Here is a 25,508-nt window from a genome sequence, read left to right as displayed (position 1 = left end):
TATCTTGGAATTGTCAATCCAGTTTGGGATTTTCTCCCATCTCTTACCTTCCAGCCATATCTGCCCAATATACCAGCAGATTCAAGACTCACGAACTTTATTCAGTTTTAAAGGAGTCCAAGTGCTGGCATAGGAATAACCTAAAATTTGTTTCCCTTATCTCGGTATTTTCAAAGCTTTTAATGTACATAGCATACTATCAACTTTAAAGAGACCTGTAAAGGGCTACTAATCATTTGCTGAAAATAAGAGCTTAACAATAGAACTACCACACATTTCATTTATGGAAACAATTAATAGCCATTATTTCCCTCAGACCTTGATTTTATTTTATGTGCCAAAGTGCTTCTCTATGTGTAACAAAGGAGAGCGATGTTGTAAAATTGTGGTGCTGTTTGAGGTCATAAAGAGATTTTATTATGAAACCTTCGGTCCTGTGCACTCTGCTCCTGACTAGTTAGAATTAAACCTTTCAGCGGACCTTTCCACTTGGTTAAGCATAATGGAGAAGAAATGTTGGGATTAAACAAGGAATGCCAAAATGGGACAGTTGTGATGCAACAAGCAAGCAAAAAGGCCAATATTCCAGGAATGTATTTGAGCTGTATTTAGAAAGGATTAAGATGATTTATTTGTGTTCCGCAGTGATAATGAAAAACTATTCACTCTAGCGTAGAGGAAGGCAAAGGTTAAGCAGCCTCTACTAAATCTACACAGCTTTAAATTGGTGGGGCTTGATAGCTTGTACCAGAGCAGGATTTTTGTTTTTTTATAGAGAAAACTATCGGAGGAGCGCTGTGAACAATGGATGTTAGCCCTGAGCCAATTGTGAGGTGCTGGCAACATTTGGAGAGGATTCAATAAAAACTAACCATGTGTCGGGATGAGGTCAGGACGATGGACTATTTTGACCAAAGGGGTTATGCCTAACTGCACATTTCTTGCCTGCAGCTTCACTGGTTATGTAATGCATTCCCCTGAAGAAAGGATGCATGCCCTGAAACACAGTTTGGATTCTCAACACCTTGTTGGCTCAGTAAATGTTCCATGCACCTTTTTGAAATCTCATTTGTTTACTAAGGTCTGCTGTCTCTGCTCATGTCGCCTGCCAACCCTCTTACACCCCCGTCTTGCCAACCCCCACTTTACAGCTCACCCAAACCCTTCAGCTCCTTCCAGCCATCCCCCCACAACGCCTTCTAACCTCCAGCCATCCTCACCTACCTGTGACACTTACCCAGTTGTCAATTCCTCTCTTCACACAGATCACCCAAAAATGCTCCCTCCCCACAACGATTGGGCCAGTCCCAAGATCCTGCTGCCACTCTTACAGTGGAGAATAAGTCTTTCACCCCTTTGCTTGTTGCTGCAGACACAAGGACGGAGGAAGTGGTGTGGGGTGAAACACTTTTCTTTTTTACCCCCCCCTCCCGGGGGCAGATCTACTATGAAACTATTGAAGCTTAAACTTCAGGGCCCCAGAGTTAACTAGTCCACATTGCATCTAGTAGATGCAGTTTGAGTTGCATGACTTAAATTGGTTGTTTTTCGTTATGTATATTTCAACAATCCCAAAGTTTGAGAGTCAGTAGCACAGATGTTGTAAAGGTCATTGTAAACAACCTCACTGAAAAAGATAACACTGGTTAGCCAGACTTTGTTGCTAGTTGTGAACCCCTGGTAACAGATCTAGCTTCAGGGCCCCCAAACTGCAGGTGTGCCACTGCCTCCACAAATGGTAGCAGTAGCAGGATCTTGGGATAAGAAAATACTAGCAATACTAATATGTGACATACTTTCAAGAACAGTAAAGAAATGCCTTTGGGAAAAGAAGTCTCAATACTTTTTGAAAGCACAGTCTTTATAGACAAATGTTCCTTCTCAATATTGGTTCTAAACTGCTGGATTTCACTGCAAGCATTTTTTTTAAAAATCAACAGTAACATAAAAGTAATTCAGCAGAATCAATTAAGCTGCAATCCTATACCTGCATGCTTGAAGGTACATCTCATTAATGACACCCAAAACTGAAGGAGCCAGGGATTACCAGGGCTCTGCCCTAGGTCAATGAATTAAGAGTGGCTCTGAGCAAGTGCAACACGCATTTCCTTCACCACAGTGTAGCCACTTTTCACACCAGACATATGGGACTTCAAGCAGATCTTCCAGATCAGGAGATGTACCTCCCAGGTACATTTGAACACGATTTCCCATTTGTAGAATTTAACAATTGGGAGACAATATCTTTCTTTCTAGGCTGTTTAGTTAATTGGTCAATAAGATACTAAATAAAAAGGTTTTAAAATTATTTAAAATGTGTCCCTAATTAATCAAACAGCGGATTTTAAAGAAGTATTTCACCAAGGGTAGGGAGTCTGTGGTCTTTCAGATGTTGTTGGACTATAGCTCTCATAATCTCTGACCACTAGGGCTGCATGGAATAGGAGTCCAACAACAGGTCACCCCCCCCCCCTTTTTAAATACATATATAGGGTGGAATTCAACATAGCACTAAGTGGGGTGTACATGTGTGGAGCTAGGTCTGCTTGTGCAATGGGTCTTTCACCCCTCTTCTCGCCCTGCACACTCCCTAATCCTGTTCTGTGGGTTCCCCCAACACTCCAGAGCAGATTGGGGAGGAGCGGAGGGAAGCTCCCATTGCATGAGTGGTCCTCATTCTGTGTGCTCATCAACTTAGCTGAATCCATTCTGCTAATTAGCAGGAGACACTTCTTTCAGGCATTCCTTGTTCTTCCTCATACAGGACAGAATATCTCTAAGACAATGCCAACTGTGACACAGAAAACAAATCACAAGAAGAAGAAGAAGAAGAAGAAGAAGAAGAAGAAGAAGAAGAGGAGGAGTTTGGATTTGATATCCCGCTTTATCACTACCCGAAGGAGTCTCAAAGCGGCTAACATTCTCCTTTCCCTTCTTCCCCCACAACAAACACTCTGTGAGGTGAGTGGAGCTGAGAGACTTCAAAGAAGTGTGACCTGCCCAAGGTCACCCAGCAGCTGCATATGGAGGAGCGGAGACGCGAACCCAGTTCCCCAGATTACGAGACTACCGCTCTTAACCACTACACCACACTGGTAAAGATTTCTTTACTCTGGTGACAGCCCTAACATAGATAAAATAGACAAAATCAGTAGGTCTTTGTATGATCATAGCTAAGATTAATCTTTGTGTCTACCAGGAAGCTACAAAAAAAAGGGATAATATGCATGAACCAAATGCACAAATCTGGATTTATTAAGCTTGCTTGAGTAAGTGTTTGGATACAGCTAAATGTATGGTATTACACATGTGAGAAAAAAATAAACAATGTGAGTCACATTCACAACAGAGGGAAATGTAGGTTTGAGGCCATCATCTTCCCTCCAATGCACTGGTCTTTTCAGCTGAAACAAAAATTTGAATTGACAGAACAGTTTGATTTTCAATAGGAAAGTGAAAATATGTTTCCAGCAACGGAGCACTGGGATTTTCTAACTTCGGGCAACTCTGCCCACATCAACTTGTCTGCTACTGAATCTTCTTATTTTGGCAAAGGATTCTCAGGTGTTCACTTAGAGCTCACCCAACTCTCCCCTGAGGCTGCATAGTTCAGAAGACAGTTGGTAGTAATGGGCAAGCTGGAAAATCCGTCCTGACTTTCTCATTGAGTAGCCTCTGTTAAGCTTCTAAGAAACCCCAGGGGTTCTCCAGAACACAGTTTGAAAATCACAAGGAGATGGAGATTCCAGGCTCAAATATGGATGGAAATATGGTCGCTGAATATGCCATAGTCAGCTAGCTGAAGGGCAATCTATAAAGCAGCTTGTTGTTTGTAGAGACAGAAGCAGTCCCTGGGTTTTGGGAGGCAAAGGTTTTGCATGTCAGATTCCCAGAACTTTTGAGGGCCGAACACCTCTGGATCACACAGCTGCCACTTCCAGTAAACCTAATGAACATTCATGCACCATAGATCCCTTTAAGTCACAAAGGTTGGCTTAATAGCAGGCAGTGAGCGCCAGCGCATCCAGTTTCCAGAACAATCCCTGTTCTGTTTGGGACCACAAGCCAACTCCTTGCCATTATTCCACTGCACTTAGAAAGGACATCAGAGATGGGGGTGAGCATGCCACAGTGGAGAGCAATGTACTTTTAAAAACAAACACCATTTAGAGAGGGAAAAAGGAAAGAAAAGCAGCCCATCTTGGAATAGGACGGTGAAGCGTTTCAAATATTGTCACACCATTGCATGCAGAATATTTAAGGGAGATTTGCTGGTTGATTCTTCCTTCTTAAGGTATGCTTGGGGTGAAAGGTCAGTGTTACAGAGAACAGAGTAAAGGCAAGGTACAATGACATCCAGAGCCTGAGAGCTTGGGGTCGTGGCTGTCTCTAAAACAGTAGATGGGGTATCAGTCTTGAGATCCAGTCAAGGATGTCATTGAAGGTGCTGAAGCTGAATCTCTGGACTTTGGGAGTGGCTGTTTGGCTCCAAGCAGGGTACACAGGATGTGTAGGAAGTTCTCGCATGCTGCCATTGCTCCTGATGGTTAGATCAGGATATATGGCAGCTTGAAGTCTCTCCTCTCCGTAAGGCACTTCAGCCTGGGGCTGCTGGCTGCTCTCAGCGAGACATCATCCGTACAAACTCTGCAGGAAGGGGATCCAAATATGTCATCAGGAGGGGAGAGAAAAGCATTTTCCATCAGCTGCTGGCCCGGAAGAGGGAATTCTTTTATAGATAACTAGAGAACGTATGGGAACCACCATCTGTCTGTCTGTCTGTCTGTCTGTCTATCCATCCAGCTCAGTTCCATATATCCCATCCCACTCTTCTAACATTCCATCACATTTTAGAGCATCCTTCCCCAACCTGGTGCCTTCCAGATGTTTTGAACTACAATTCCCATCAGCCCCAGCATGGCCAATGGTCAGGGATGATGAGAGATGTAGTGCAAAACATCTGAAGTGTACGTAGTTGGGGAAGGCTGCTCTAGTATGACCATGAAATACAATCCAGGACAGGGCTATGCAGATTGAGGCTCGCTAAATTCCCATTGAGCTTAACAGAACAATATTTTGCAAAGAATGAAAGTTTAATGTCTCTCATCTCCCCTACTTCCCCCTCCTTATTTTCTCTTTCTCTGCTTTCTCCCCTCTCCTCTTTCCCCGCCCAACCCCACATTGTCTACAACAACAAAAGTCTCCGACCTACTATAATTGATTGGTATGAAGGATGCTATAATTTAAAAACAGAGGCACTGAATGTACTTTTGTTACTTACAGAAAAATCTTTCAATAAAACATTAAAAAATGTAAATCAGCTGTGAGAAGCAACACTGTTGAGGAAGGGCAAAAGCTGCTCAACACTTTCCTTGCTTCACAGAGTGCAAATTGATTTGGACTCTGCTGTAGTGATGTCCCTGAATCATAAACATATTAACTTTCTCCCATAAGGGCATGGGAAAAGGAAGAGTGCTGTCACTGAAGACACCATCACAGTACAGGCAAAACCTGATTCTGTCATTCAGTTGTGCAACTTCAACTGAAGGGAACTGCATACAGAGCATGGAATATATTAGCATATTAATAAGCCTCTGGTTTAAAATAAAAGCTAGGAACCCTGGCTTCCAAATGTTATCTTTATGATCCAATTCCTAACGATCCCCTGAAAATTAGAAGTGACTCCTCACACCATCAATACCTCTAAAAGCCAGACTTCAAATTGGTTTGGCAAGACTCACAAAGCCCTATGCCTGGGGCTTCTCAAAGTGGCAAGAATAGTGTTTCCAACATTCAGCAACCTGTTGGGCATTTGGGGACAACTGCACACAGGATTTTAGCAGGTCGGGAGGAAAACCCACCTGTCAAATCATTTGATGTCATAATGGCATCCTGTGATTCAACAGGTGGTCAGTCAAAGTTGGCCCATGGGGTCAGATAAGGATTTGGCCCAAAGAGCCAAAATTGTTACCCACCCCTACTCTACATCCTGCATTCGTTTTCAAAAGCAGGATGAGATCCTCCTCCCAGCCTAAATCCTCACTTCTTTCCCAGTTAGAAAAAGCAAATCATCATTATCATCATCATCCCTCAAAGGAAGGACTTTCCTGATACCTTCAAAGTCCACAAGGCCATCCCCATTCAGATCAACATCTTTGAGTATCTCATCCACCTCACGGTAGTTCAGCTGCTGTCCCAAGAGTTTGCGCATGGCTTCCCTTAGCTCAGCTATGCTGATCTGTCCATCGCCATTTGTGTCAAACTGGAAGGAAACAAATAAACAACCCTGATTCCAGCACCTTGTTTAACCATCTACAATATCCACACAATTCTCCAGTCTCTTGTTCTCACCTCCCTGAGAACAACTGAAGTAGATGGAAGCGTACTGTTCTCTTGGAACGACAAAACCACTTTTTTTAATAAAAAGAAGAAGACTTTTTGCAGTTTGGAAAGTAGTAGAAAAACACATTAAAAAGTGTGGGATGAATGTAAACACCCTGTAAGAAAATCAGGACAAAGGCTGATTCTTATATAATCGCCCAGTTAACAAACTACAAGAAAGGAGATTCCAACTAAACATCAGGAAGAACTTTCTGGCGGTAATAGCTGTTGGACAGTGGAGCAGACTCCCATGAGAGGTGGTGGACTCTCCTTCCTTGGAGGTTTTTAAGAAGAGCTTGGATGGCCATATGTCATGTATGATCTGGTTGAGATTCCTGCATTGCAGGAGGTTGTACTAGATGACCGTCGGGGTCCCTGTCTACTCTACAGATTCCATGAAATCAAAACAAATGCTCCATAAAGACTAGTCCAACCACAGCTTAAACTTTGTGCAAGCAAATCAGGATGAATGCTGAACAACCCCATCTGGAAGAGTTCAAATCACAAAATGATGGGTGGGTGGGTGCACTGTTCTCAGGTGGCAGAAAAACTTCAGGAAGGCTAAAGTGACAGTGTCAATCCACTTTCCTTCATGATTGCCACTGACATCCACACATGTACATCAACAGCAAGAGTGAAGTGCTTTAAGTGGCACTGATGAAATCAAATGAAGCAGCCGAGAACTAAACAAAAAAAAATTCCTTCCAGTAGCACCTTAAAGACCAACTAAGTTAGTTCTTGGTATGAGCTTTCGTGTGCATGCACACTTCTTCAGATACACTGAAACTGAAGTCACCAGACCCTTCTATATAGTGAGAAGGTGGGGAGGGGTATTACTCAGAAGGGTGGTGGGAATGGGTGATTGGCAGATAGCTGTGATGAGCCTGTTGACGACTCTTAACGACTGCAATAGGTCTTACAGGAAAAAGCAAGGGGTGAGAAGGTGAAAAATGGCTTTGTCATGTATAATGAGATAAGAATCCAAGGTCTTTGTTCAGACCAGGACTCTCCATGGTTTTAAGTTTGGTGATAAGTTGCAATTCAGCAGCTTCTCTTTCCAGTCTATTTCTGAAATTCCTTTGTAGTAAAACAGCTACTTTGAGATCTTGTATGTAAGGCTGCAATACATCCAGGTTTTCCCAGAATCAGACTGTCAAAATGGCATCATTCTGGGCTTGTGCCCAACTGGCAACATGTCCAGGGAAACCCAGACATACGGCAACTATGGCAATTTTTAAGGAAAAATGCTGTAAAAATCCCAAAAAAGCACCCCCAAAAAGCTCAAAAACTTTGACCAAAAAAAAGCCAACTTTGGATTTTCACTTTGGGGAATATAGTAACCCTACGTTTGTGTTTTGTGTTGCCTGGGAGAACCACTATATGAGAAGACAGCAGAATGAGAAATAAGATTCCTCAAGATACCACCCAGCCACTGTCTGATGCTACTCTCCTCTGGTCCCTCAAGTTGAGTCATGTGACTCTCACCTCTCGGAAGGCATCCCGCAGTTCTTTCACCCCAATCATGTCTGCCGTTTCTGCCAGCATCTTGGGGCCCATCAGTTCCACAAAGTCATCAAAATCCACCTTCCCTCCAGCTATAGATACAGAAAAACAGTTTCAGCCAGAGCCAGACAGTGCTGGGTTAGATATTATAGTATATATAATTATACTCTGGGACAATTCACAACCAACATAATGGAATAATTTTCCCATTTGTGCTGCCGTTCCCATCCCTACCCTCTCTGTTGCCACTTCTTGTGTAAAATTTATCTGTTTATGCAGCAAACCAGGAGAGTGAATAGGCTCCCATGAATGCAAACTCTTGAGTCCTTTCAGAAAAGCCACACAGCTGATGACATGTCCTTGCATCAGCTGATTCACACCACCATTTTGCACTTGGTAATTAGGTGCTGCTCCTGCCAAACTGAGTTTATTATACAGTGGTACCTTGGGTTACATATGCTTCAGGTTACATATGCTTCAGGTTACAGACTCTGCTAACCCAGAAACAGTACCTCGGGTTAAGAACTTTGCTTCAGGATGAGAACGGAAATTGTGCTCCGGCGACGCAGCGGCAGCAGGAGGCCCCATTAGCTAAAGTGGTGCTTCAGGTTAAGAACAGTTTCAGGTTAAGAACAGACCTCCAGAATGAGTTAATTAACTCAAGGTACTACTGTACATGCAAAGTAACTGATCGATCAAACCAGGCATCTCCAGCAATAAACATCTCTTACCTTACAGGGTGGTCGTAAGGATTACTGAGACGAGAACATGCAAAATGCTTTGAACACCCTATACAGATGCTTAAACACTATTTATTATTAGGCCACAATCTAGTGCTGCCCCATCATCCCCTCTGACATTTCTGTGGGGAACTCATGACCATCCAACTATTGCTGGATTATAACTTCTAGCATCACGGATCAATGGCCATGCTGGCTGCAGCTAATGGGATCTGGACTCCAACAACATCTGGAGGGCCGCAGGTTCCCTACTTCTACTCTTAGGAGAGATATCCAAGAAGTGTTTGCATCCTCCCCTCCCCCTTTTTGTGTGTGGTCATTTTGCTTGAATGCCCAACTTGATCCAGCAACTGTTAAAATCCATTTCTTCCCCCTGAAACATTATACTGTAGTATTTAACTCAGTAATGCTAGGCACATACTGATCTGCTGAGACAATTCAATGAGCTCCATCTCAGTGGGCATGTAGCCCATGGTTCGCATACATTCCCCCAGGTCTTTGTAGCTGATGTAGCCATCATGGTCCTTGTCAAACTCTCGGAAGGCCTCCTTTAGCTCTAGAAAGAGAAGGGAAGCAATAAGAATCCCCCTGGAAAGCAGGTAATGCATCTGTGTCTTGCAAACACCAAGTAAACGAGAAGGAAGTGGTGGAGTTCTAGCATCTGATTTGCTACACAATGAAGGAGCTGCTATGTTTCACCAACAGCCCTTCCTCACTTTTGGAGTTCAGCTCCAGAAACATATGGCCTTGGCCTGGTATACCTGAAGGAGCGTCTCCACCCCCATTGTCCAGCCTGGATACTGAGCTCCAGCATTGGGGGCCTTCTGGCGGTTTCCTCACTGCGAGGAGTGAGGTTACAGGGAACCAGGCAGAGGGCCTTCTTGGCAGTCGTGCCCACCCTGTGGAAGGCCCTCCCATCAGATGTCAAGGAAATAAACAACTATCTGACTTTTAGAAGACATCTGAACATAGCCCAGTATAGGGAAGTTTTTAAAGTTTGATGTTCTACTGTGTTTGATGTTTTAATTTGTTGGAAGCTGCCCAGAGTGGCTGGGACAACCCAGTCAGATAGTGGCATATTAACAACAACAACAACAACAACAACAACAACAACAACAACAATAACAGGAATGCCACTAGAGGGATTTTCAATGCTAGTCCAATCAGAACTTTCGTATGAGGGATGAGTCCATAACTGAACTGGATATCTGATAGCTGCCCTCTAGATAGGATGGTGGGCCCAGGAGAGGCGAAGGGGGAAAGCAAAGCAAGGGATTCATACATCTAGACATGGGAGCAAAGCATAAGGAAGCCAGAGGCAAGTTGACAAAGCAACAAGGCAGAGCATTAAGTGAAACCAAAGAAGCTGAGTGAAGCATAGCAGATGCAGTAGACTTCTGGTTGGTTGGACTAATGACTAATGGGCAAGGCAGGATCCATAAGGTTCCCCAAGGACAGGGTTATGCAACGCAGTGACCTCCGGATGTTCTTGGACTACACATCCCATCAGCACCAGCCAGCATGGCCAATTATCAGGGATGATGGGCGTTGTAGGCCAGGAACATCTGGAGGACACCATGTTGGCTAACCCTACCTTAAGAGGTAATGTTGAGCATCAATTTTCTTTTTACCTTCGATCTCCTCTGGTCGCAGCTCTCTGTCCTGGGGAAAGAAAGAGAGTAGAGGTTGATAAAACAGATATCTATCTATCTATCTATCTATCTATCTATCTATCATCTATCTACTTTGCCTGCCCACATCCAATCTACTGATCTAATCCAATCTACTGATCAGCTTCTAGTCAGAAGCTGTCCCAGGTTAAGGAAGTCTTCCTTGCCCACTCCATGAACAGAAAAAAGCTGTTACTCCGTGCGGCCTAATTCTGTGCGTGCTTACTTCAAAATAAGTCCCACTATGCTTAAAGGTGCTTCCCACCAAGTCATACTGCATCACTGTTGGATTCCATGCAAATATTGTGTCAGAATACTGTGGCTACAAATTCCCTGGAGGAAAGTCCTTCTGGCTCCCTGCAGAAAGGCAATAGGGGCAAGTGTTGTTCTTCCAGTGATAGTTCCCTAGGCTTGGTGTTTGTGTAATGCAGCCCAAAGGCTGGTGCGTTTCAGTGGCTAAGAGATTATTAACAGCCCCCTCAGGCGAGTGTTCTATATGGGTGTATTTTGCAACATATTCTTGCCACAATAAAAGTGCATTAATTATATAGTTCTGCTTTAGTTTGTTCTGCAATGTTGCTCCAATGCTCTCACATTGTTACTGTCAAGAAAGGCTACAGCACAACAAAAACAAGGCAGAAATAAGTCAGAATATTTGTGGTATAAAAAAGTTGTGTGGTTGCAGAAGGATGTTATGGGACATACACTGAATGGAAGTGAAACCTTCCCAGGCGCAAACAGTATTGAAAGCAGGAATGTACTTGACGGCCCCAATAGCATAATGAGCACAAATAATCATGGATGCACCAAAGAAAGGGCATCTGAATGGCCCCTGTTTTAGGAAGGCCTTTGCCATGGCTTTTCCATGAACTCACTAGAAGACCTTAAGGAAATCGCTCGTGCTGTCAACCACAGCCTGCCCCCCTTCCCACATATCTGTAATATATAGGTATTTAATACTATCCCACCTTACAGGGTAAGGATTGCAATAAGATGTATGTGAAGAGCTTCGCACCATTTAAAGCCGTAAACAAAGGTGCTGATCATCACCAACATTGCCTCATTGCCTGGCTGTTAACCTGTGCAACATGGACTCAGTGAAGGCACCCTTTCACTAGCCTATTTCCATGTAGGAATTAGTTTATATACTGCAAAACACAATCTGCATGGTTTTAGATCATGGCATGAACGATTTCCCTTCCATAAGTCCATGGATTGAACAGTGGCGGCACACATCAACCTCCCAATTTATATACCTGTAGCAAAATATAACACTTATGTTTGATTTCTTATGCCACCTTATCCGTGTTTATTCCTTAGTGAAGATTACTTCGCAGGGAGGAAAGAGTAAGATTTCATTATTGGTTTGTCTTTGTTTTTGCTTTTATTATGTGTTTTCTGTTTTTTATATTGTGATTTTATGTTGTGAGCCGCCCTGAGATCTACAAGTATAGGGTGGTACACAAATTTAATAAATAGCAACAACAACAGGCCCAAGCTATGTTCCAGCACAGGGGCATACTGAAGGTTTGAGGAGCAGGGCAGTCCATGCAAACAGAGAAGGGGCAGCTACACTCTCACGTTCAGTATAAATGGTGCAGCAGTAGATGTGCAATACATACGATTTGCGTGATGGCGATGCTCTGGCGCAAGAAGATGCAGGCTGGCCCCACCAAGCCATGCAGGACCGAGTAATTCTGCAATGGCGGATACTGCGTGCCGTCAGCCCCTTCGTCCATGTCGTTGCTGGTAGAGGCAGGGGAGCCAGGAACCTCGGAGGAGGGCTGCTTATTCTCCTGTAGCATAGCTTGCAATTAGCTAAGTACAGTTAGAGACCCCGATTTCCCCCTCTGTCAGCACCTGGGTGTTTAAGGCCCAGGCTTTAGGGAAGCAGGGTATCTGGTAATGGAGAGTATGGGAAGGGGAGCAACAAAGGGGGAAACAAGACATATGCTAGAGAAATAACACAATTTCCCCCTAAAAGAAACCCACTTTTCTCATCCTTAAATTTATCTCAATGCCTCAGCATCTCTGCTTATTGGGCAATTGCCACAATTAGAGAGACCTCCATCTCCACAATGCTGGGGTCCCCAACCTGGGGCCCTCAAGGTCTACCTGTGGTGGCCACAAAGCCTTTGAGCTCCCCGCCCCCACTGCCCCGTTTGTCCTGAGATGGTGAGGATAATTACCATTTTTCTCACTGAAAAGTTCATGAAGCTGAAGGAGGAAGTTGAAAGAGCGACACTCCCTCTTGCTTCCTCTCTCAGTTCAAAGAGCTTTTCAAAGTTCGGGTTGGCACCTGAGCAGATGGACAGAAAGTAAAGCAACCAATAACATAGCAGAGAAAGGGAAGGAATTTGGAAGAGGGAAAGAGAGCAACTATGGGGTGGAAGAATGTATGTTCAAATGAATACACATTAGATCTGACAAAATGGAGCCTCTTAAAACTGTGCGATTTCAATGTGAGTTCCCCCTCTTCTGCAAAACCATCCCCAAATCATTGAACCCCTCTATCCTCATTGATCACCCCATAAAAATCACAGATACAGTGCCTTCCAGGGCAATCCTTATGGATACAAGGCACAACCTTCTCGGTAGTGGCACCCGCCCTGTGGAATGCCCTCCCACCAGATGTCAAAGAGAAAAACAACTACCAGACTTTTAGAAGACATCTGAAGACAGTCCTGTTTAGGGAAGCTTTTAATGTTTGACAGACTATTGTATTTTAATATTCTGTTGGAAGCCGCCCAAAGTGGCTGGGGAAACCATGCCAGATGGACGGGGTAATAATAATAATAATAATAATAATAATAATAATAATAATAATAATAATAATAATAGTTGTTGTTGCAAGAGTTCCCCAAAAAACAACCATCAAATCATAGGTAACGTCTCTATATTCAAATATGTGTTCTGGGATTTTTTTGTGGTTTTGTTGTAATTCTATGTAAAAACCATAAAAATTCATAAGGATCTGTGTCTTGTCTTGCTAATAAGCTGAAACTTGGTCCTGCAGGCCAGCCTAGCAACAAAGAACAAGAATTATCAGAAGGCTTAAGAAAGTTGGCAACAACTTGCCTTCCATTGGCTCTGCCCCCAGGACAGCTGTTGGCAAGTCTTAAAGGGAAAGCTACAGGAAATTCACAGGCATTATGGTAATATGGCGCCCTGTGTGGGGCCAAAATTTGACGACCTCAAAGCCCCAAGTCGCCTTCCCAAAACCAGGTAAGGGAGGTGCCAGGCTGCGAAGGAGGCACAGGGATCTGGCAGGGTCCTAGAGTCTTCCTGACTCCCATAGCTGTGCAAATGCTAACTCGGCTTTGAGAAGGAGATTGGAGGACTCTAGGACCCTCTCAGAGCTCTCATGCCTCCTTCCCAAAGCCTAGCACTTACTAGGCTTTGGGAAGGTTGGAAGGGGACCCTTGCCTCCCGCCGCCCCCCCCCCCGCACCCTGTGCGGGGGAACCAGTTGTGCTACCCTAAATCTACCACTGCCAGGACAGTGAAGAAGGGAATGCCCAGGGCTCCCCCCCCCCATGAGATGGCCTGTGAGTCATCTGAATCTCTCTCTGTATAGTATGTGGAGACAGGTATTTTCCCTAGGAGGACTCAAATACCTGCCTCCACATACTATACAGAGAGAGATGCCACAATTAGCTCTCTTGCTCTCTCTCACACACACTAACACACAAAGCAATGGCACATATGCTCTAACAACAAGAAACATGCACTAGCACAATTCCTAAGTTTCTTGGCAGTCCCTCTCTGTCTTTCCATACACATCTGCGCCACAGACTTACATTTTATTAAATAGTCCTTTTCCCTCCCTAAAGACTCCCAGGGAACTGCAGTTTTACGCAGAGATCTTTACCAGAATTCTCAGCATTTCACTAAACTCATTATTTGGGACAAGTCATGACAGCTGAATAAAACTGATGTAGCTTTGCAGTGCTAATATCCCTTAACTCTGATTAAATACAGATGAACCTCTACCCAGTGCTAATTCACTAGGGGGGACTGCACACACAGCCCCTGGAAAAGAGGACCTTATGTATAGTAACATTCTCCTCACCCATATGGTTGGATGGTATAGTATAGTTGATGGGTCCCTCATGTGGTTATACTGCGGTAATGTGGCTATTACTGTGGTATTCTCTCTCTCTCTCTCTCACACACACACACACAGAGAGAGGGGGGGGGAGAGAGAGAGTTAAATTCAATAATATTGATATATACAAAAATGGGGGCAAACTGCTTCCTAGCATTTGCAGGGTTGGAGATCTCTCACAGATCTTAACCACTGCCTCCCAGCTTGCTGGGCCCCTTCTGTGGGCTGCTGTCCTCCAGTTCTCTGATTTCTTCCCACTCTTCCTCCTCATCTGACCAATCCCACCAGGATACAGTGGTACCTCTGGTTACGAACTTAATTCATTCTGGAGGTCCCTTCTTAACCTGAAACCGTTCTTAACCTGAAGCACCACTTTAGCTAATGGGGCCTCCAGCTGCTGCCGCACGATTTCTGTTCTCATCCTGAGGTAAAGTTCTTAACCTGAGGTACTACTTCCAGGTTAGCGAAGTCTGTAACCCGAAGTGTTTGTAACCCAAGGTGTATGTAACCCGAGGTACCACTGTATCTCCATGGGGCTCATGCCAAGGACAGACTAGGGCAGCTCCCCAACAACTGTCTTGCTCTGCTGTCACCACACACCTCACACCAATTCTGCCTTTTTGGCAGTGACGGACATGAGGAGGAGGGAAGTAGCAGGTTGATTTTACACATATTTACACCTGAAGCCTTCAATAGATGGGAGGCAGAACATTATACCCCAAGAGTGTCCCTCATTGCCCTTCTCATAGCTACAGTGAGCTTGGGTCTAAAGTAGCACCCAGTCATGGCTCCTGGCAGTGGCGGAGCATGCATGTGAGTGCCGGGGGAGGGGCAGGACATGGAGGGCAAAAGCAGCCCTCCAGCCCCAAGCCGCTTTGTGAGGCTGGAATGATCCCAGCCTTGCAAAGTGGCACAGGGCTGACTTGGGGAGGGTGGTGTGAGCAGCGTGCCCCACCCCAGGAAAATGCACCACGCTACGCCCCTGGCCTTTCAGTGCAGCATCTTTCAGCCAGCGCCACATGGAGTTCTCCCCTTCCTGCTTCTCCTTCCCAGAAAAAAAACCCTTGCCAAGAAACGTCTCCCCTTCTGTCTGCTTGTCCCCTTTCTACCTGCTATTCCAAGCCTAGTCTTAAAAGGTGACCCTTTTCCTGTGACCTCCATCATCTTCATTGCTCAGTGTAACAGTGGCAACCTCCATTGGAAGAGACCAAAGGATTTTATTGTGATGGGTCACCAACACATTTTGTCATGCTTAACAGCTTCTATCCCAGGTGAGCCCCTAGCCTGGAAAAGGAGCTTAGCCTGTATTTTTCTACTGACCTGGCATCTTTCCTTCAATATGCTAAATATTATCTAAATTATAACACTTTATTGAATTCTAGTATTCACTAACTCTAGCAGTTATGGGTGCCCTTGCACCCTCAAACTCTGTTACCCCAGATCTGTAACAATAGCAAAAGGGGGGGGGAGGATAATCCATGTAATGAATTAACTCATTATTTAGCTCCTTCATATTTTCCGACATGATCCCATTTGTTTAAGTGAATGAACTGGGGCCCCTCCCAAAGGTCCCCCAGACCATAAATCTGCCACTGGTCATGCGCCTTCTATGCTCAGGCACTGGTGGCAATACATACCATACAATGACATGCAAGAATATGAGAGATACCATACAATGTGACACCCAAAACCCATAAAACTTCTATTATATCAGGAGCATACTGAGGCTCACCTGGTTGAATCTTCATTGACACAATCCACAAACAGGCCTTGTATGATACACCAAGAGAAGAAGGAAGAATTGAATGAAATCTAGGAGTTTGAGGTTGTTATTGTTTGCTTAGATGCAAGAAAAGCAAAGAGGATCTAGATACTGGCCTAAGAAGGACTAAGTAGATGAGAGAAAAGGGGACCAAGTAGATGGAGAAAAGGGGGTCACTGAAGCCTTCTGCAGACACTATTCTGAAGAACACATCTGCCTTCATTCTAATAACCTGGAGCATTGGAACCTGGCCTTTGTAGGAATCAGAGATGATGCCACAGCCCCCCATCTGGAGTGGTACCACAGGGGCCTAGCATTCTCGCCATGTTCCCTCGGATAACTGACCTCAGCCATGGGGCTTCAACCACTGACAGGAATCCATGCACACACTCTGGGAAGCGAGGAAAGTAGACAGACAGACATGCAGAGAACCAGCCACACACAGGGATTCCAACACAAAGGCATGAAGATGTAAGGATGAAAAGGGGCACCCTCCCCTCCGTCCTCTCCCCCTACCTTGGAGAGCCGCCTGCCCGGTGTTTTGGTGCAGTTGCCCATGGCTGCTAAGTCCCCCCCATCCCACAGAGCACAGTATGGGGCTGGAGGCAGCTGGCGCCGATGGCAGATATATATATTTTTATAGTAACAAGTGATTCTCTTCCTGGGAGGTTTAGACGCTTTGGGGATTTTCAGGGTTTTTATTGTTGAATATATCCAGAATATTAAGGGAAAGTGAACAGAGGGGGGTGGAGGGAGGGAGGGAGGGAGGGCGTGGGCCACAGCCATAATCCTCAGGATTATATGCAACTCAATCATAGATGGTGCTAAAGCAGAGAGAGCAGGGAGCAGGCAAGCAGCTCTTCTTCAAAGCATTTTAACTCCACAGTGGAAGGAGAGGCCCAGTCCTGCCTTGTCCTTCCTGACTCACATCCAAAAGCCCCACTCAGATGCTGTCTATAAGCGGTTGAAAAGGATGGCTGCCCATCAACATGCCCCCTCCCCTCAGAGCAGTGAGGCCATAATCTTCCGTGACAATCAACGAGATTTTCAAATCTTTGTTCCAGGGAGTGGCTGCGTCCACTGAGCTCTGATGCTGAGAGACCCAGCCACATTATTGGGCGAGCGAGATGGTGCGGTGGGGGCAGGGTGGGGCGGGGATATAGGGCTAGGGCTAGGGGAAGCGTGCATTACCAATTGTCAGTCAGACTTACTGGTTGGCCACAAGATGTGAACCAGTTAGCAGAATCCACTGTATTATTTATAGACTCACAGTGCATTTTCATGAGTGACGTTAAGAACTCCTCTTCGTCCCTAATGCATTACTTGCAGATGTTGCTCCCCCACCCCCCCCATGCAGAAGGGAAATTGGAAATTTTCGTTCAGAGGCTAGTTCTGATCTTCAGGACTCTTATTTGGGAAGTGAAAACACAACCCTTATATCATTTGTGAAAATGTATCTGAATCTTAACAGTTCATGTTAAAACTGGATTAAGTGAGATTGACCTAACTACTTTTTTTCTTGAAAATCTCCCCCTGTCCACCCCCTTAAAAGAAAGATAGCAACTTCCTTAAGCAACTGCAGGATATAAAATAAGTCTAGATCCATCTGAAGTGTTTCACAGCTCATGGGCTACAGATTTTAGAGTTGGCAATGATGGTGTGATAAAGCAAGTCATTGTACAAAGCATTTACAATCACTTTTTCCTGCCTTGCCTTTTTACTAGTCAAACAGGTTTTGCAGATTTATAGGATAAAAGAAACGAGTCACACTGCTGGCTGGGACTGATGGGAGTTATAGTCCAGAACAGCCGGAGAGCACCAGGTTAGTGAAGATCGTCTTATGACTTTTTATATGTAAGTGAAGAGACTGCCAAGTATTCTGACGCACATTTCCAAGGCGAAGGTCAAATTTCAAGGTTTTAAACAACAAATCTCAACTTCTGCAAACTATCACTTTAACTGTATTGAATTCACATTCTTAGCACTCTTCTTTTGTCCCATCAAATATACAAGGTGATAATTTCACAGTGCCTATGTGGCCCTCAGGACTTAATGCGCACCAAACCCCATCTCCCCAGGCCATGCCCCTCAAGAGTCCTTGAGTATCTACTCTGAGTGAAACACAGCCAGGCACCAATTAATACATCTCACCATAGTAGGGAAGTTTCCTGAACTGTTGATGGACAGCTTCAGGGCTCCTGCACACTCTTCATTCTTATGATTCTGTATCATGAAGCCAAAATTCAGACCTGACAGCCCTTGAGAGGACTCCTTTACATACTTTTTAAAAGGACACTGGCCTCCCTCGTTTGGGTGGCCAAGTATAGGCAACTCCCTGTTTGTGTGAGAGTTGCGTGCCAACACACCATGCACATCGACACCGTCATGCCATGCCTTCCCTTCTGCTGCTGCCCCACTCCATCCATGTTCTGCCCCCCTCTGAGGCCGAAAATGGTGCTGAACATGCGCTAATAGGGTGTTTCCTGTACTGCTGCTACTACTCCTGAGTAACACCAGTAGGGAAGGGCCCCCACATTCTTATAGGAGGACATCAAGAGGCAGTGTCAGAGACAGGACCAGCCTGAATCAACACCTGGGGCACTGTTGCTGACCTGCCAGTATTGGTACGCTGTGCAAGAGCCTGCATACAGCCCGGCAACCACTTACCAGCTGGACAAATGGACGGTGCTGATCCAGCCTTCCTCTGCCTCCAGCACCACCACTGGACACTCCTCCCTGGTCTCTGCTCAGCACTGAAAGCCAAGTACCACTTCCTCCTGCACCACCTCACTAGGGCGCTGGCCACTTTAAAAGATAATTACACAACTTGTCAATGGGGGCAACTCAACCCACCATTTCGGGACTGTGTTGTCCAAGAACACAGCTCGATCCAGCTCATGAGGCTCCATTAAGGCAGCAGGGCCTGGAGATGTGATGGTGCCATTTCCTGTATTCTCGTCAGCTGCAAGTGAACTCCTTGGAGAGTATTTACACACCTTATCTCTGTAACCTTGCATATCAATAACTGTGATAAAAAGCCACATCCTGTTTTCTCACTGTAAGAGCATGGCAGCCATTTTGAATGCTGTGATCTTGTGCAATTTTGTGTCCCGAAAAAGTGCTTTATTCGGGGCCATGATTTTGTGTGGCACCCTAAAAAATTAGTTTTTGGGCACCATGTGATCAATGCCCTGAAAACCCCCCATATATTTTGGGCTCCATAATTTTGCATGGGTCAAGTAACTTGTGTGGGAGTATGGGCAGAAAGACGCATGTCCCGGTTTGGGGACTCAAGATGTTGGAGGTCTCCCTTCTCACTAGCTCTTTCTTCAGTCTGGGACATACCATGTTTTAAGGTGAAAGCGTTGATTCCCCCATCATATGTTTGAGATGGGGGGGGGACAGAGGATTAGGCGTTTTTTTTTGCAGGAAGAGAAGGTGAGATCCTCCTGGGATGTGACAAAAGCCCATGACTTGCTGGGGAACCTCAGCTTCACAGAACCCTCCATTTTCAGTCCCCTCACCATTTGCCCTCTCTGTCCCCTCCCTGCCTCCCTTGGCCCAGTTACCTGCCCAAAGACAGAGGTGAGGATGGGCTCCATCGCCCAGAGGCTTGGGCATTCATCTTCCACGTGAGCTGAGCTGGCCCTTCCCGTCACCCCTGGCAACAGCTGGTCTTTGGGATCGACCGTTCTGATCAAGGTTGCTCCATCCTCCAGTCGGTGGTCTTGGGTGCCATAGAGGGCCACAGAGGCGGCAGCAGTGGTGGTTGCCTCCGAGGTGCTCCTGGATCTGACCGGCTCCATGAGCCGCTTGTCTCCTTCCCGGGCCTGACTGCCTGTCCTGCGGGTCCGCGCACTCTTGGAGCGTCGGTGGGAACCGCTTTGCGAAAGAGCCCGGGATGCTCTCAGTGCCGGTGTCTCGCTGCTCTGCCGTTGGGTCTCCCGGAGAAAAAAGAACATGTTGAGAGCCGGGGAAGAGCTGGGCCCCTTTCTCTATCCCTTCCTCCTGCAGACAGTCTCTGAGGTCTCTCTGGTAAGGCCTAGCTCCTCTCCACACTACCTTGATCTGTCTCTCTGGCTCCTACCCTCACATACCTTCTCTACTGCACTCTTGGGTCTGCCTAAACTCTCCTCCCTGGAGCCATGCATCTGTTTCGCTTTCTCTTGCTGGTTGCCGCACTATTCTGTGTTGCTGCCACACTTAGCCATGTGCTCCTTCACATGGGTGCTTGCCTCTCTTAGCTGCCTGCCATATTTCTAGGGATCTTTCTCTGAAGTAACAAGTACCCCACCTGCCCCCCACTTTCAATACCTGCCTGGCTCCCATTCTACATTCCTCCCTCCAGCATCTTCCTCCCTCTGAAGCTCCTTCCTCTTTCCTTCCTCTTGACCCCCTGCTCCTTCCTTATCTCCTCACTCCTTGAGGCACCTTTCCTCTTTGCTCTCCGCCTCAGAGATCTTCCCTGGGCAAATCCGCTTAAGGGATCAACACTTGTGCTCCCCAGGTCCCTGGGCTGGCATAGGAGGGAGGGAGGGGGGGACCTGCTCCTGCCACAGCTCTTTCCCCCACTCTCCATCCAAACCTAATCAAGTCATCTTCTCATTACTGCAGGGAGAGCGAGATTGAAGCAGGAGGATGCAGAGGGAATCTGAGCTTATCAGGTCAGACACACGACCCGGCCCGGTTCTGCTTTCCACTAATGTTGCAAACAAGGTAAAACAACCCCCCTAGAGCAGGAAACTCAAGAGGCATCAAAGGCCGCAGAACACAGATTGAGCACAGGTTCTATGGCATCACCTGTGTGTGTGCCCCTGGGCTAGAAAGGAGGGCTGTGGGGAAATGAGGCAGGAGTAAAAAATATTTCTGTCCCACATCTCCCGGCTCTCCTTTGTCCAGTGGCCTGTTTTGAAACAACGCACCTCAGAAAAAAATGGCCTTCCTTCTTCTGTGGCCCGACATCTATAGCATCTCGTTTTATTTTGACATTTACAAGTGCCTTCCCTGTGCCCCGCTCTCTCCTCATCAAGTCCTGTGGTGTTTTCCTTTCGCCCTCCCACTCCGTGATGGCCTGTTCCCTGACACATCCTCAACAGCCCTCCCATTTCTAAGCAGGAGCCTCTGTGGCTAAGTCAATTAAGTCGGACCCCACCTGTGGTCCTTGGCACCTCGCCGACCCTCCGGATGGCAGAGATGCGATTCCTGGCAGCGCTGCAACTGGGGCTGTTGCGCAGACAAACTCATGGTTTATTCAATGCAAAGCTGGCGAGGTTCCAGTGGCAATGGTAACTAGACCCCACCTAGCTAGCGCAGACAATGCCAAGGCTCCTGGGCTCAGTCTTTACACTCCCCAGCTCACATCAGTGGAAGCAAGGAGAATTATTCATTGAGGAAACAAGCCACAGAGTTGCTGCGCCCAACGCTTGACCCATAAAAAGATCTCTCTATCTGGTCTAAGGACCAAGACCTCTGTCCCATGAGCTCTCCTCTTCACATGTACAAAACATCCCCCCAAAATCTGCACAGCATGTCTGGCAGTATGGGAAGAGGAATAACACAGTTTAACATATTAGAACCTTGTTGCCCTGGGATGAAATATGTTAACTGATGTTTAATGGGTGCCTCTGTTGGCTCTACAGGGACGCGGGTGGCGCTGTGGGTTAAACCACAGAGCCTAGGACTTGCTGATCAGAAGGTCAGCAGTTCGAATCCCCGCGACGGGGTGTTGCTCGGTCCCTGCTCCTGCCCACCTAGCAGTTCAAAAGCACGTCAAAGTGCAAGTAGATAAATAGGTACCGCTCCAGCAGGAAGGTAAAACGGTGTTTCCGTGTGCTGCTCTGGTTCACCAGAAGCGGCTTAGTCATGCTGGCCACATGACCCAGAAGCTGTACGCCGGCTCCCTTGGCCAATAAAATGAAATGAGCGCTGCAACCCCAGAGTCGGTCACGACTGGACCTAATGGTCAGGGGTCCTTTACTGTTGGCTCTAGTGCCAACCCAACAGAGATGAACTTTAGGGAAGCTTTTAATGTTTGATGCATTACTGTATTTTAATATTTTGTTGGAAGCCGCACCAGAGTGGCTGGGGAAGCCCAGCCAGATGGGCGGGGTATAAATAATAAATTATTATTATATTATTATTATAACTTGATGGGTGAATTCTCTCACCGCCCCATCAGTGCTTCTGTCTCACCTCCCATCTCCCAAAGGGACCCATGGAATTAAAGAACACAGTAAGAGATGACTGGATCAGGCCAATGGCCCATCTAGTCAAGCATCCTGTTCTCACAGTGGCCACTCAGAAGCCTGTGGGAAAGAAGCAAGTAAGACCTGAGCACAAGATCCTTCTCCCCTCTTGCGGTTTCCAGCAACTGGTATTCTGAAACATTTCTGCCTGCAACCATGACGGCAGGGCAGAGCCATTATGGCTACCAGCCATCAATAGCCCTCTCCTCCATGCATTTGTCTAATCCTCTTTTTAAACCGTCCAAGTTGGTGGCCATCACTGCCTCCTGTGGGAGCGAGTTCCATAGTTTAACTATGCGCTGCAAAAAGAAGCACTTTCTTTTATCCGTCCCCAAGGAGTGGGGTACACTTTTCAGCCTAAGTGCCACATTCCCTCGTGGGTGACCATTGGGTCGTGTGTGCCAGTGGGAGGTGATGCCAGAGACAAAAGTGGGCAGAGCACTGAATGTGACTCTTTGTGCAGTAGGCAGCATTTCAACTACACAACAGTCAGAGGTTTCCACACATGCTCATGTCTCTTTCCATTGAGACAAGCAAGAGGCATTACCACAATTCCATGACACATTCCACTCAAGCTAAAGCACTCAGAGAGGGTGAGAAAGCAGGAGGTAGAGCTGATGGAGGTGAGTACCCCCAGTTAAACACCCAAGGAAACATTGCTATCATCCTCCTTTATTATTGGTCAAATGGGGGGGAAAGATATATATATAAAAATAAAAAATTGTCCAGTAGCACCTTTAGAGACCAACTAAGTTTGTCCTTGGTATAAGCTTCCATGTGCATGCACACTTCTTCAGATACACTGAAAAGAGTTCATTAGATGAACGAATCTTGTTCTTACCCCCAGTGGAAGTACCATCTGCACCTCATTGAAGAGCACGGAAAACAATGCCAAGTGACGCAGGTGTGAAAGGCATTCATAATGCCCTGGAGAAAGCGACAGCAGCCATGGAGAGCTCACAAGGGGTAGCGCATCTCAATGGCCATGGCTCAGACCAGGCAACAGTGTATAGCAACTGTCTCCCATCCGTGTCCTCAGCTGATATTACAGCAGTCAGCCACCTCCTCCTCACTCCTGTTGCTGCTAGCATTGCTCTCATTTGCGTGGTTGAAGGCTTCCTTTACACCAACAGAGTATGCTGGGAAGTACAGACACCATACATTCTCCTGAAGAAGTCCTGTCTTTGCCCAGGTTTACATGCAGAGTAGGGTGGAAAAGGTAAAGGAATAGGGAGAGGCTTGAGTCTGGGGAAAAGGCAGGATATAAATAAATAAAATAGATAAGTGAATAATAAAAAGTGGCAAGGTTAGGGCAGGTACTGTAACAGAAGACTGAGTAGTCACAGGCAGAGTTGTAAAGTAAAGCTATAGTGATCCAGGAGAAGCTTTTTAGTGAGAGTGTGTGTGTAGTGGGCTTTGAAGGGGAATGAATGATGGCTGCAGGCATTGCAAACAAAGAGGTGCAAAGTCCTTTTCCCTTTATATCTTTTAGATATTGTGAGCCTGAGGGATGGGTTTGACTTGTGTTTTGTTGAAGCTGCTTTGGAAACTAATCTAACAAAAAAAATGGGGTAAAAAGGCTTTAAATAAACATTGTTAGTGCAGTATAGTAGCTCAGATCAGATAAGGACCAGGGAAATCCAGGTTCAAATCCACACTCAGTCACGAAACTCACTGGGCAACCTTGGGACAGTTACTACCCTTCAGCCTAACCTACCTCACAGGCTTGGAGTGAAGGTTAAATGGGGTGAGAATTGTGTGCACTGTCTTGAGCATCTTAGGGCTCCTCTGGGGCAGACGGAAAACCTCTTGAACCTGTGCTTTCTAGGCATGGGGCAAGCAAAGTTTTGAAGAGCCCTTAGAGCAGCGGTCAGCAACCTAAGGCCCATGGGCCACAAGCAGCCCATGGGGATCGTTTAACTGGCCCACGAGCCAGTCCTGAACTGAGCCGTTGCTCGGCGAGTCCCCGTGTGCTGCCAGATTGCGAACATGTGTGAGCGCATGCGCCCACGATTTCCTGCATCTTCGTAGACACGATTTTCAGCATCTGTGCAGACGCGATTTCCAGTGCCGCGGAAGCAAGTCCCCACACCACGTTGCGCAGGTTTAGTGCAGCACAGAGGGATCTCCGCTGCCCAGGCGAGTAAACCTTGCCGACCTCTGCCTTAGAGGAAGGGAGGCGTATAAATGTACTGATACGGATCAACTGAATCCCCACTGATTTCACTGGGTTTCATCTAAGCATGACTGAGGGCGCGTTCATGTTACTGCTTACTCTGCATCCAGTGCACTCCCACTGCTAGTTTTGCAGCCACATTCACACAGCTAGCCACAATCTGTATTGATCCTGATGTCCTGAATCCCATAGAGATGTCACGCAGGGGGTGGTCAGACCCTGTGGAGGGTGCTAGTGGGATGAGGGATGCAAAACTGGGTCCCCACTAATTGTTTGAGTCCAAAGATGAGGACAGTAGACTAGGGAAAGGAGATCTGTATATGCAGGGCAGGGCTTCTGCAGATTGGCAGAGGAGTGTTCAGGGTTCAGTGGCTTTGCTCTCGACCTCAACTTTTGCCTCCTCCTCTGCACAAGAACTCTCAGCTGGGCTCTTTCCTTCATGGCAAAGCTCTGCTCCCAAGGCACAGCTGGATTCTAGCAAACTTGTTTGCTGCTTCCTAGCAAACTGGTTGCAGCTTTTTCAGTTAGACTGTGTACAGTATACCCTGAAAGCACATAGAATCAGAGAATTGTAGAGTTGGAAGGCACACTGAGGATCATCTAGTCCAACCCCCTGCCATGCATTCAAAGCAGATTCAAAGAATTCAGGGCCCTGCAATTCACCCCTCACACATATCCCTCCCTGCCCCCAAACCCTGCTTCCTAATCCGGATCCTCCTGATAAGAGCTGGTTGTGGTCCAGCATCAATAAGGACAATGGAGCTCAGCATCCGCAGATGTACAGAAGCGGTCTGTTTGTTTGTTTGTTTGTTTGTTTGAACTTGGCAGGTGAAGTCCTGGTAGCACTGAAACCACCAGAATCTTTATTCCCTGGGGCTAAGTTTTGATCCGCCTTGGCTTGATGACTTGGCCACGTTGGAGGGT

The 25,508-nt window shown here is 46.3% G+C and overlaps 1 protein-coding gene and 1 long non-coding RNA gene across 9 annotated transcripts; one reads left to right on the top strand and one right to left on the bottom strand.

The window, feature by feature from the left end:
- Window positions 1-3,224: 3,224 nt before the first annotated feature.
- On the bottom strand, window positions 3,225-20,637 carry CABP2 (calcium binding protein 2). 7 transcript variants are annotated; one of them, XM_079956788.1, is made up of 7 exons: window positions 18,831-19,111; window positions 11,917-12,090; window positions 10,256-10,286; window positions 9,046-9,180; window positions 7,867-7,976; window positions 6,115-6,262; window positions 3,225-4,647 (listed from the first exon to the last, which is right to left on the bottom strand). In XM_079956788.1, the coding sequence occupies exons 2-7, from the start codon at window positions 12,031-12,033 to the stop codon at window positions 4,622-4,624; spliced, it is 567 nt and encodes a 188-aa protein (XP_079812914.1). In that variant the 5' UTR covers window positions 12,034-12,090; window positions 18,831-19,111; the 3' UTR covers window positions 3,225-4,621. The 7 variants fall into 7 exon arrangements, with proteins under 7 accessions (XP_079812914.1, XP_079812916.1, XP_079812913.1 ...); XM_079956790.1 differs by lacking the exon at window positions 18,831-19,111 and adding an exon at window positions 17,434-17,452; XM_079956787.1 differs by lacking the exon at window positions 18,831-19,111 and adding an exon at window positions 15,080-15,174.
- Window positions 20,079-25,506, top strand: LOC307205028. Of its 2 annotated transcripts, XR_013833807.1 has the most exons (4): window positions 20,079-20,198; window positions 20,778-20,879; window positions 22,872-23,031; window positions 25,413-25,506. It is a non-coding gene; the product is annotated as an uncharacterized lncRNA (long non-coding RNA). The 2 variants fall into 2 exon arrangements; XR_013833806.1 differs by lacking the exon at window positions 22,872-23,031.
- Window positions 25,507-25,508: the final 2 nt, after the last annotated feature.

The sequence above is a fragment of the Podarcis cretensis genome (assembly GCF_951804945.1).
Source record: "Podarcis cretensis genome assembly, chromosome: 1".
NCBI lineage: Eukaryota > Metazoa > Chordata > Lepidosauria > Squamata > Lacertidae > Podarcis > Podarcis cretensis.
This window is presented reverse-complemented; position numbering and strand designations above follow the sequence as displayed.

What these genes read in the sequence shown, in the direction of transcription:
- CABP2 (XM_079956784.1), bottom strand. Translation starts at nt 20,125, where the DNA reads ATGTTCTTTTTTCTCCGGGAGACCCAACGGCAGAGCAGCGAGACACCG. An exon ending in TGAATTGTCTCAGCAGATCA is followed by an intron (nt 7,977 to 9,045) that starts GTATGTGCCTAG and finishes CTGTATCTATAG; the next exon opens with CTGGAGGGAAGGTGGATTTT. An exon ending in TGGCCTTGTGGACTTTGAAG is followed by an intron (nt 4,648 to 6,114) that starts GTATCAGGAAAG and finishes CCCTTCCTGCAG; the next exon opens with AGTTTGTACGGATGATGTCT.